The sequence below is a fragment of the Neophocaena asiaeorientalis genome, unplaced genomic scaffold (genome assembly GCF_003031525.2).
Source record: "Neophocaena asiaeorientalis asiaeorientalis breed wild unplaced genomic scaffold, Neophocaena_asiaeorientalis_V1.1 scaffold204, whole genome shotgun sequence".
NCBI lineage: Eukaryota > Metazoa > Chordata > Mammalia > Artiodactyla > Phocoenidae > Neophocaena > Neophocaena asiaeorientalis.
The window spans coordinates 5,477,604-5,490,246 of record NW_020173922.1 but is presented as its reverse complement, the minus strand read 5'-3'; the positions used below and the strand labels follow the sequence as shown (position 1 = coordinate 5,490,246).

The window sequence follows — 12,643 nt, the reverse complement described above, 5'->3', positions numbered from 1 at the left end:
TGGGGGAATTTTTTTTTTTTCTTTTTTTTTTTTTTTTTTTTTTTTTTGATATGACCATTTTTAAAGTCTTTATTGAATTTGTACAATATCGTTTCTGTTTTATATTTTGGTTTTTTGGCCACGAGGCATGTGGGATTAGAGGCAAAGTCTTAACCTCTGGACCACCAGGGAAATCCCTTTCTTGTTGATTTGTAAGCAATTTTTTCTTCTGTTTTTAACTTACAAGTTTTGATTTTTTTTAAAATTAAAAATTGATGTCAAAATTTTAGCATCTCTCAAAATGATCCTTTTCCTTCCTTTTATCATCAACAAAATATCTTAATATTAAGCTATCTCCTGCATTTCTATAATAACTCTACTTGATTATGCTATTTATTCTTTTAATATAACTTCTGGGTTCATAATAACACACTCCTTTTCCAGGTAAGCACACTAAGCCTCAGAAAAGCGACCTTTTTTTTTTTTTTAACTTTTTCAATTATACTACCACACATCCTAGGAAACTTAGATACTTGCTCTTTAATTAAGGATCTAATAAACCATTTATAGCCCAGATCTTATAATAAACAAAAGATTTCCAATGTTTAAAAAAATTTCTTCCCAGACTAATATTAAAACCACTTAGGCAGTAATGTTATTTGGAAAATTGTGATCTGCTCAGAAACTAATTCCTCACTTATATGGTTAAAAGTATTTTTTATGTATAGGTCAGAATCAAAAAATTGATGGTAGTTTGATAATCTATTAATCATTTTTTAAAAAGAGATTTTGTTAAGATTATGGTCATATCAGTGGCAAATTTATTCTACTAGATTTTCAACCATTTCTAATAAGGAAAATTATTTTTCCCACTCACCTTTTCCAGATCAAGTTCCTTTAAAAGAATACTTGCATTCTTATTTGCTTCTGCAGCCTGCTGGTCTTTAGCCTTCACAATTGTCTCAACACACTGGTGACATTTTTTCAACAGTTCCTATAGTGGAAAATGGAATTATATAAATATAGGAACACATAAACAGGCCAATAAAACTTGAGCTGATAAGTATACCAAAGTTCAGGGCTTAAAGCCTCAAATTACTGAATATTCACTAAACCAAATTAAGCTATCCTTTGAGTCTAGTCTTTGATTGAAAAATCAAAATAAGGTACCATTTTCTAAAAAGTTTGTGTTCTTAGAAAATTTTCTAATCAGGCTAATAGTCTAGTAATAAACTTTAGCTGCAGTCACTGTAATTATGGTCCATAATAGGAAGGAAATCTCAAAATAATTTATAAAAAATATACTCATTTGCAAATGGGGAAACTAAAGCATAGAAAAATCAGATGATCAGTCTCATAGAGGATGAAAAGAACGGGCTGCTAACATATACTCTGGCATATAATTCAACAAAGAACAAAAATGTGCTTCAACAGCATATTAAACCTACCTTATCTGTGATTGTTGCTATGTATCTCATGCATTCTATATCAGAAGGGAACTGATTGACCTCTTTCACCAAATACTGAACAACTTTTACATGACCCTGTAAGAAGTATAACAAAAGAATACTTTCAAAATTGGCCCATATGCTTAAAAACTTAAGGGTAAAAGGTACAGTAACACTTGAGAGTTTACTAAACTTAAAATTGAAATTATGAAAATAGAAACAGTGTTGAGTTTATAAACAGAAAACGATAAGTACAACATGCTGGGAAATATATGGTGGACCAAACGACATTTCTCCTGAATTTAATCTGCCCACATCCCATTGAAAACAGACAAACTTTAAAAAATATATACCTCCTAGAATAAATCGATTAGTAAAATAAAAATTGGTGACGTGAAATGAATCTCAATATAAAAGGGAAATTAGTCCAAAAACAAAGAGGATGTTCTAGATTTCAAAGCATTATTTTGGCTCTATCTTACGAAAATAAACGAGGTAGGTTGTCATATTTATCTTGAGTTCTATGACTTGAATCTAGGTAAAACACTTTCTAAATGCCATTGTCAGGGGCTGGATGATCTGTAATCAATTGTAAGTACATCTATTTTAACATAACCAAACTTGCATTGTTTCCCCTCTTACTAAAGCTCGTTTAATCTTCAAGAATTAGTCTGATGGGGGGACTTCCCTGGCAGTCCAGTGGTTAAGACTCCACACTTCCACTGCAAGGGGCACGGGTTCGATCCCTGGTTGGGGAATTAAGATCCCGTACACCGCACGGTGTGGCCAAAAAAAAAAAAAAAAAATTAGTCTGATGGTGACAAAAATCAGAAAAGTGGCTGCCTCTGGGGCAGGGAATTAACTGAGGATGGGCATGATGAAACTTTCTAGGATTATGGAAGTATTTTATATCTTTATGGAGTGTGGGTTACATAGGTATATGCATTTATCAAAATTCATGTACCTTAGATTTGTGTTTTTACTATATATAAATTATACCTCAATTAAAAGGAAAGAAAAAAATTGAAAAAAAAGGAAATATTTAAGATTTTTTTTAAGACTCATAACTTACACTGCTCTCATTCAATACCTATTTACTGACCATCTAGTATGTGTCAGGCACTGAGCTGAACAACTGGGTACAAACACTGGTGAAAAAGACAGTCATGAATCTTAGCTTTCACAGATCTTGTAGTCTAACTGGGGAGATGGGCATTAAAAAAGTAATACATGTTTGAATGTATAATTACAAAATGAGATAAGGAAAATAACAGTGAACTATAAAACAGAACAAGAGAAACTTTTCAGATTGGGAGTTAGAAAAGGACTTTCTGAGAAGTGATATTTAAGGACGAGTAGATATTAAAGGATGAAGAGAAGTGAGCCAGGTGAAGAGTAAGGAAAAGAACATTTCAGGAAAAGAAAACCAGTGAGCAAAGGCCCTCAGGAATTTAAAAATTTAGTGCATTCTAGGCCAGTGGCTGAAGTGTAGTGACCAAAGGGGAAGGGGAGTAGAAATGATTGGTCTGAGGCTGGCATGAGCCATTCATGCAGGGCTTTGTGAGCCACATTAAGTAGTTTACATGTTATCACAATTGCAATGGGAAAGCTTTGTAAAATAGAGCAGATAAGTAAGCCTTAATATATACAGGAGGTATAATAAATTTTTATGAGAGTCCACTTGTTTTTGTTCTTTAGGTAAAGAAAACATTCATCTACATATAATATCTGTCCTTAAATCTCACGTTTTATGTACAAAAACATAACAAAACTAGTCAAGACACCAAGTGATTTAACAACCAAGTTGCTTATAGGGAACTACCATATAGCTCTTAGATTTGGCCACAAAGAAAGTGGAAAGACAGCAAAGGTTTGTATATAGAAACAGAGTCAATTCCTCAAGACCAATTTATCTTTCTCACGATTTCAACTTAAAATTTAGTAGTTTTAAACAAATTCTATCCTTTTTCCCCCACATCAAGTTACCTTGCGAAATGCTGACATAAGAGGCGTGATTTTCCGGTTATCTGCTGCATCCACATCAGCACCTGCTTGCACTAGCAATTGCACCACATCAAAATGACCACCATTGGATGCCAACCAAAGTGGTGTGTTTCCCTTCTTGTTACGCACATCAATATGGGCTCCCCTATAAAAATCAAATAATGTTAATATAGTTTGTTTCCTATGAGAAGAGGCTGACTTTTTCTATTTTTCTCTAATTTGTCTTTCATCTTTTATAAAATAGCAAACAAATAATCTGTTCTTTAAAATGTCAATAAAGTAAAACAATTTTATTAACTGTAAAGGCTCTGACAAGTGAAAGGGATCATAGAAATTCTATAAATAAATATAAAATTTACCCACCTATTAATCAGGAGCTCACAAAATTTGTAGTGTCCTTTGTCCGCTGCTATTGTTAAAGCAGTATCTCTTGAGGAAGGCACAGGGGGGGCATTGACATCTGCTCCTTTATCTAGGAGAACTCTTCCAACCTCTGCATATCCTCCAGAAGCAGCTTCCATCAAAGGGGTAAGACCAGTCTGTTTAAACCAAAAAATTATGTGAGTAAATTATATTAATTTCTTTAAGGGACTGAAACAATTGACTTATAAGTGTATTCTATTTCTGATTTTCTCTCACAAGAGAGCTAAGCAACATTCACTCTTAAGCTTTACTAAGCAGCAAGTGAAAATTGTTAGGTTCAGTTAGACATGCTAGAATGATTTCTCTTACTAAAAAATTTTTAAAAATATGCTAAAAAAATACACAATTTCATGCTAAAAAAACAATTTCATAACATCTCTACTGTTATAAATTTACATGAGACAATAACTTCTCTGCACAACAAACAGAAATATTAAAATGAATAAAAAGAAAATTAAATATGGCACAATGTTCAATGGGAAAACTTTGTTTAGAATATACTCTATCTTGTTTAGAATATACTCCATCTGAAAAGGCAGTTTGCTAAATAACCCAGGATAAACTCCTTAAATGCTACTCAAACTTGGGTAAAATAGATTAAAATATCATTTTATAAATTTTATGCATGTGTCTTTGCTCATTAGTCTCCAACATTTCACCAGAAGACTTTTCCTACTGGTATCATTACCAAAATAATATGGCTTTCTTTAGGACTTCTAATAGATAAATGGGTCACACTGAATACTTGTAATACAAAAAGTAATGTCGTGGTCAGATTAGATTTTAGTTGTCTTAATTGTATAATCTATGCAGCAATTTATTTTTAATAGTCATGCTTTTATTTATTTATTTATGGCTGCACTGGGTCTTTTTTTTAAACAAATTTATTTATTTATTTTTGGCTGTGTTGGGTCTTTGTTGCTGCACACGGGCTTTCTCTAGTTGCGGCCAGCAGGGGCTACTCTTTGTTGTGGTGTGCAGGCTTCTCATCGCGGTGGCTTTTCTTGTTGTGGAGCACGGACTCTAGGCGCGTGGGCTTCAGTAGTTGTGGCACACAGGCTCGGTAGTTGTGGCTTGTGAGCTCTAGAGCACAGGCTCAGTAGCATGGTGCACATGTGGGATCTTCCCAGACCAGGGCTTGAACCCGTGTTCCCTGCATTGGCAGGTGGATTCTTAACCACTGTGTCACCAGGGGAGTCCCTGCATTGGGTCTTTGTTGCTGTGCAGGCTTTCTCTAGTTGTGGCGAGTGGGGGCTACTCTTTGTTGCGGTGCACAGGCTTCTTTTTTTTTTTTGCGGTACGCGGGCCTCTCACTGCTGTGGCCTCTCCCGTTGCGGAGCAACAGGCTCCGGACGCGCAGGCTCAGCGGCCATGGCCCACGGGCCCAGCCGCTCCGCGGCACGCGGGATCCTCCCACACCGGGGCACGAACCCGCGTCCCCTGCATCGGCAGGCGGACTCTCAACCACTGCGCCACCAGGGAAGCCCGCACAGGCTTCTTATTGTGGTGGCTTCTCTTGTTGCGGAGAACAGGCTCTAGGCACGTGGGCTTCAGTAGTTGTGGCGCACAGCCTCGGCAGCTGTGGTGCGCGGGCTCAGTAGTTGTGGTGCACAGGCTTAGTTGCTCTGCGGCATGTGGGCTCTTCCTGGACCAGGGATCCAACCCATATCCCCTGCATTGGCAGGTGGATTCTTAACCACCACGCCACCAGGGAAGTCCCTGCAGCAATTTTTTTGATTGGGGTTTTTACCAATGGTAAGCACATGCCTCATTAAAGGAGTTCTTCAAGCCACTCAAGGCTGAAGTTGGAAAAAAGTACTGATTCTATTTTTCTTCACTGCCTTTAATAAAAGTCATGAATGGTGATAGTGTGCCACTGACCAATGGCCAGTGACACATTGTATAGCACTATTCTCCAGTCCTGCATTGGGGCATCAGTTTTAACTTATGACAGTTTAAAATAGTACATTCAATTTAAGTTGCTCTTTCTATTAAAAATATATCTGAAGTAGAGGACAAGTTATAAAATGCTTACCTTTGCCCTATGTTCAACATTGGCTTTTCGGTCCAGAAGCAAACTCACTACTTCTGCTCGTCCTTGGAAACAGGCCAAGGTGAGAGCTGTGTTCCGATTGGTCTCTATTTGGGCATTAATGTCTGAACCCATATCAAGCAGCAGTTTCACTGCAGGAACATGTCCATTCATTGCAGCCAACATCAGGGGAGAAATACCTAGTTTACTCCCAGTCCTAAGGGGGGGAAAATGTGCTTAGAAAATTAAAATAATATGTTGCCTATTGTTTTCTTAAAAAGCATAGAGAACATAAAAAATGAAAAAGCTTCAGTAAGAAGAAAGGTTTCTAACTCCAATGAATAGATTTTATTTGTTTAGACTAATAATTAGAAGTAGGAAAATCTCACAATTTAAAACATAATCCCTATGCAGAGGCCATAAATTTCCAACTATATATAACAATGTTTTCTGAAAAGAAACCTCTTTAAAAACAGCAACGTTAGCTGAAATAAGCTTTGATTACTTATAAGCACATTATAGGAATAACTGTTGGCCTTGCAACTTTAGTACTGTCTTAATTAAAAATGGTATCTGTCCAAATATTTAGGGGAAAACACTTAATTCCAAGGTAATAATTTACTAATCATGAGTAATAAAATAAACAGGTGATAGATACCTTGAATTAATTTCTGCCCCGGCATTAAGCAGAATCTTAATGATATTCACATATCCTCCAGATGCAGCTAGACTCAGTGGTGTATAATCAGACACATTCCTATGTTCTTTATTTGCACCCCGAGCCAGCAGCAAGTCTACTACCTACAAAGTAAAATATGAACAGAGAAATCTAGTTTACACCAAGGGTCTATCTTATAATGAAGGAAGCACAAAGAAATGGGATTTATAACTTCCTTGTCTAAATACCTAACATTTTAATTAAACCCTAAATATTCAAATATCAGCACTACAGAAATGAATTCAATTTCATATCAAGGAATTCAGAGCTATGAAATTCCAATCATACTGAAATAACAAGTTGTTACTGTTTCTATTCCTCAATTATTGAGTGATAAATTTGCATTTCATGTGTTAGGACTGTGCTCTATTGAATCCCAATAAACGTAAGGATGATGAGAATTTTTATTTTGCCTGAAAGGCAAGAAACAGATTCTTTAAAAGGGCATTTACTATTCTCATTAAATTTAATATATAGAACATGTCAAAACACATGCAAGTTTTATTCATGTAGCTAAATTACTAAGCATATGCATATTTAAAATACAAGTAAAGTGTTTACAAAATGAACATTAACATACTTCCTGACGTCCACCAGAACATGCCAATGAAAGTGGAGTATCCTTAGTTCGTTCAGATTGTGCTTCTATGTCTCCACCTTTATCCAAAAGGATTTCAACAACTCCAACATGTCCTGCTGTTGCTGCCAGGATCAGTGGTGTGAAACCTAAATCAGAAAATAAAAATCTTGGTCAAATTTGTGTTTTTTAACATATTAAGGCACTGTTTTTAATTCTCTATTATTTTAGTAGGAAAAGGTCTTTAGGGCAGATACTTATAATCATTTAACATAAAACTGCTTTAAACCCTAATTTGTTAGTGACAAAACCCCATAAACACCTGATAAAAAGAAAATGCTAAGTCAAATGAAACTATTAAAGTTTATACTCATAATAAACTTTGATACCTCTGCATGCTCTACTTTTAGATTAAGGAGAAAGCTAAACACAGCTTGCTTCCTTGATGATCTACAGTCTAATTTTTGAATTTTTGAAGAATAATTTGGCTCTGTAGATTAACAAATCCAGATATTCTTAATTGAAATATGCGAACCCATTCTTTCACTGAATAGTCTAGGAACCACTTATTGATAGTAAAAAATGAATTGTTTTCTGATATAATTACTCTCCAACTTTATTTCTCACTAACATTTCTTACCTTTTTTGTCTCTGTGTTCAATTTTAGCATCTCGTGCTATGAGTACAGATACAAGTTCTTCATGACCACCTGCACAAGCTAGCGTTAATGCTGTGTCATGGTTGCTCTCAGTCTAGGAAAAGGAAAAAAACCTTAAGAGTCCGTGGGCCACAACTAAGAGAGCTCACATGCCACAACTACTGAGCCTGGGCACTCTGGAGCCCACGCACCACAACTAGAGAAGCCCACGCGCCACAATGAAAGATCCCGCATGCCACAACGAAGACCCTGTATGCTGCAACTAAGACCCGACACAGCCAAAAAATAAATAAATAAATAAATAAAGCAGTCTACTCACATGTGCATCGATGTCAACTGAAGGATACACAGGAGGCACAGACTGGGAAGCCACATTGCTTGGAGACTGCGAACAGGGCTCAGGTGTAAGACATTCTGCCGTCTGAGAGGAACTGTTTGAACCAGTGGGCACTCTGCTACTCACAGCTGAAAAACAATATTCATATTGCTGAATTCTACTTAAAAGAGTAATGTCATTTGTGTACAGAAAAACACAGAAAACGGAAAATTCTATAGCAGTAATATATATAATGTAGTAATTAAATCACAAGCTTTAGTCAGATAGACATATGTTTGAATCCCAGTTCTACCAATGACTTTCTGATCTTGGGCAAGTAATTTAACGTCTCTGAACCTCAACTTCCTTATGTGTAAAATGGGATGATAATTACAGTACCTCCATTGTAAGGTTGTTGGGAAAACCCCTTGAGATAATGAAGTAAAATACTGAGCATCGTACCTGATATTTAGTGCATATACAACAAATGGTAGCCTTTTATATTGTCAATAGGGAGAAAATAGTTTCCAATAAAAAAAAAGGAATATTACATTTTAGTTTGTAAAAGGCAATTAGATAAAAACATCCTGAGGACAATGCATTAAAAAAGAAAAGAAGGAAAAAAGAAGCAGAAGAAGCAGAAAAAAGGGAAGAACAAGTTAGAATATTTCTCACATAAATAGCAGAGAGTATGTGTTTTTAAAATTCAATATTTACTCTGAAAATTTGCTAAAATGAATCAATGTCTGAAAATCAAACTATTTTAAAAATAAACATTGGAACTTTTATTTGGGACCTCAAAATCTGATGTCTGAAACTGAATTAAATGAAATTATATCTTTATCTCTCTGCATATTTCTTTTCTTTCATGAGATGGAGTTTGCCCCATGAAGCGGGAAATAGGACCTATCTCAGAGGGATGTTGTGAATTATCCATGAGAAATGTGCAAAAAGTATTTAACACAGTGTTTGGTAAGTGCCTAATATATGTAATTATCAGGTATTTTATAGGATTTTCAGTACTATTAATCACTGCATTTAAAAATAAAAACGTTACAATTCACTTAAGAAAGAAAAAACTCAGAAAAAACATATAATCATTAATAATACAGAAAAAGACAAGAAAGTTTCAATGATGGCAATAACTTCCTCTTACCCACACTAAAAGTCAATCAAAAACACACAGGTCTTAAAGAAAAATGTAAGCATTTCAAGATTGGAGAATGCTTTCTCTCTAGAATTTTGATATGACTGGATCCCACTCAAGGATACTGATCACAAGTATGAAAGATAAGTGTAGTATGCTAATAGTACTACACTATTATTATAGTACTATACTATATTTAATAGTATGCTTTAAATAATAGCAAATTTTAAGATGTTCAGATATGTTTCCACATGAGCTGTCCCTCCCCGCTCGCAACAAATATATATAAAATCACATCTTGATAATATGAATTTCTACAGCTTCTGTCACCACATAAATATACATAATTTAACTATATGGTTACAAATAAAAATGATTATTATAAATATTTCTTTTGCCTGTTAAGAACACGCACAATGAAAACAAAGCTTTAAAAATTTTTGTCATTGAATGAATTAAAAGCAGATAGTATTTTGTTATGCCTCCTCAAAACAGCTGATATGTTTGGAAACAGTTCCAGAAACAAGACACTAAACATTGATATATGGCACCTTTGTAATAGTAAGATTTTAACAGTAGTCATATAATTATCAACATATATCTTACTAAAGAATTACTTTTCTATCATTAAATTTGTTTATTCATGTTATCTTTTTGTTATTATGAAAAACAGATATTCAAAAAATTTAAAATAGTTGACTAGGGTGCTATGCCAGAATATGATGTTATAAAAGACTTTTTTACAGAGTTGGTTTTTAAAAAATACTTTTGTACATTTAACAGCTCTGTTACCAAATATGTATTTTTACATTGATTGTACATTTTTGTACAACAGTATCCTCAAGACATTTTTTCCTCCCTGTAATAATGACAATCAGAAATATTCCATAGAAGTGACTTTAATAGGATTAATTACATATAAAAAGTTCTAAAGATAAAACTAGAAAGTAGCAAAGATTTTAAAAGTACATGTGGAATAAAGGTTTTATGAAGATAAAATTATACCAGGACTATGAAATTTTTTCATAAATCCTAAAATGTTTTCTATTTCTGAACAAAATGTCTCTGAAAATGACCAAAACAGATCACTATCACAAAAGTCACTACATAATTCAAATTAAATTTATGCACTATCCTAAAATGGGGTGATAGAAGAACTTAAATAAGTGTAATATTTTACTTAATTCTTTATGAAATTTAAGATAGTTTTGTAGGCAATATGGAAGACAGTAATAAACTTTACTACATAAACATCTCAGATACTAGGTATATGTAAACTATGTTGCAAGGCCTTAAGCAATTAAATCACTGTAATCTGTTTTAGATAATAGTAACTTTATTAAATAGTTCCATATAAATAACAATCTATAAATAAAATATTAACATCTATTAGAAGAAATTATTACTTAAAGGTATTTTACTGTAAATTCCCTCAAAGATAATTTCCTAATTACTTTTTTATTCTTAAGCCTAAAATGACTACCACCGGATTACTTAAAGCAAGATACTATGGGGCTTCCCTGGTGGCGCAGTGGTTGAGAGTCCACCTGCCGATGCAGGGGACACGGGTTCGTGCCCCGGTCTGGAAAGATCCCACATACCGCGGAGTGGCTAGGCTCATGAGCCATGGCCGCTAAGCCTGCGCGTCCAGAGCCTGTGCCCCACAACAGTGAGAGGCCCCCGTACCACAAAAAAAAAAAGATACTATGGAATTGGAATTTGTTTGAAGAGAGCCTATTAAGATGTCAACAACAGTAACAATGTTCTCAAGTCACAAAACTATATTGAACCTTACATGCACATCAAATCTTAATATAAAAATAATAAGGGAAATTGTTATTTAGTAGAATTTAGAAGTCTAAGGAAATAATATCTTTAATATAAACTCAGAACTTCAAGTTGAATCAGATGCATGCATATTACTTCTAAGGTTCTTAAATTGGCTGAACTGAGTTTGAATCTTAACACTTACTAGCAACTTAATTTCCATTAGCCTCAGTTTTCAACAGAAAAACAGAGATGGGATATGGACTTATTTTATAGTATTACTATAAAGAGCCCATGAGATAATGTATATAAAAGCATTTAGCACTGAGCTTGGTGCATGGTAAGCACTCAATAAATGTAAATAAAGTGATATTAGTTGATTTTTTAACCAAGCTTCTTTTTTTTTTTTTTTTTTTTTTTTTTTTTTCCAAGCTTCTTTATATATTAAGACTGAAAATTTTACTAGATGTTTCTAGAACTGCTCAATGGTCAAAGCTATTTTGAATTTCTTTAAATTGCTTTTTATTTTCAGACCTTAATTCTAGACATCTGAACTGAGAATCATTTGCTATTACGATAACTTCTAAAAGCCTGACACTTAATTTCAGAAGAAATGAAACTGAACAACCATGCTTCCAATCAAGAGTATACATATATTCTGGCTGAGACTATATCAAGTATGATACGTTTAAGACTATATAGTTATGGCTGTCAGTCAGCTAGTCAAGTTATGACATTCATAAATTATGTATCTAACCAACTCATTATCATGACAAATATTTTGAGAGTAGAACAGCAATAAAGAAAAATACTCTTGGGCTTCCCTGATGGCGCAGTGGTTGAGAGTCCGCCTGCTGATGCAGGGGACACGGGTTCGTGCCCCGGTCCGGGAAGATCCCACATGTTGCGGAGCGGCTGGGCCCGTGAGCCATGGCCGCTGAGCCTGCGTGTCCGGAGCCTGTGCTCCGCAACGGGAGAGGCCACAACAGTGAGAGGCTCGCGTACCGCAAAAAAAGAAAAGAAAAGAAAAGAAAAGAAAAGAAAAGAAAAGAAGAAAGAAAAATACTCTTATTTAAAGAGTGAAACTTATTGCTATTATATATGAATATTATCTAAAGTAAAATTGTAAGATGTACAGTATCCTCTCTTCCTCTCTTTTATTAACTATGAGGCATGATAACTAGATTTAATTTAGGTAAAATTAATTATATCTTTGGTCTGATCTATAATTCTACTGGTATATTAACATATCATAAAATCAAAGAATTAGGTATTTACCTAATTCATTCTTATTTATTTCATCTTCAATTAAGAAATTAAGAGAAATGTAGACTTAATAAAGTTTTAAATTTTGAGGTAAGTCATCATTTTGAACAAAGAAAATCTAATTATTGCTATATATTTTAAAATGTAAGCTTCAGCAAAATGAAAAAAATTTTAAATGAAGATAATTTTCAGGGAATTCCCTGGAGGTTCAGTGTTTAGGACTAGGCACTGTCACTGCTGGGCGCCTGAGTTTGATCCTTGGTCGGGGAACTAGATCCCACAAGCCAAGCAGCCAAAAAAAAAAAAAA

At 34.4% G+C, this 12,643-nt stretch overlaps 1 protein-coding gene across 13 annotated transcripts in view; it reads right to left on the bottom strand.

The window, feature by feature from the left end:
* ANKHD1 (ankyrin repeat and KH domain containing 1) overlaps positions 1-12,643 on the bottom strand; it is a 120,384-nt gene that overhangs the window by 25,464 nt on the left and 82,277 nt on the right. For all 13 annotated transcript variants that reach the window (XR_003004068.1, XR_003004069.1, XM_024752148.1 and 10 more), the window contains 9 exons: positions 8,159-8,304; positions 7,822-7,933; positions 7,185-7,330; positions 6,545-6,687; positions 5,890-6,103; positions 3,795-3,970; positions 3,414-3,576; positions 1,428-1,523; positions 857-973 (listed from right to left, as the gene is read on the bottom strand). Coding sequence is in view for 11 of the 13 variants with exons in the window: in XM_024752148.1 (XP_024607916.1) it covers positions 857-973; positions 1,428-1,523; positions 3,414-3,576; positions 3,795-3,970; positions 5,890-6,103; positions 6,545-6,687; positions 7,185-7,330; positions 7,822-7,933; positions 8,159-8,304 (1,313 nt within the window). In the remaining 2 variants the exon portion in view is untranslated. The remainder of the gene's footprint in view (positions 1-856; positions 974-1,427; positions 1,524-3,413; positions 3,577-3,794; positions 3,971-5,889; positions 6,104-6,544; positions 6,688-7,184; positions 7,331-7,821; positions 7,934-8,158; positions 8,305-12,643) is intronic.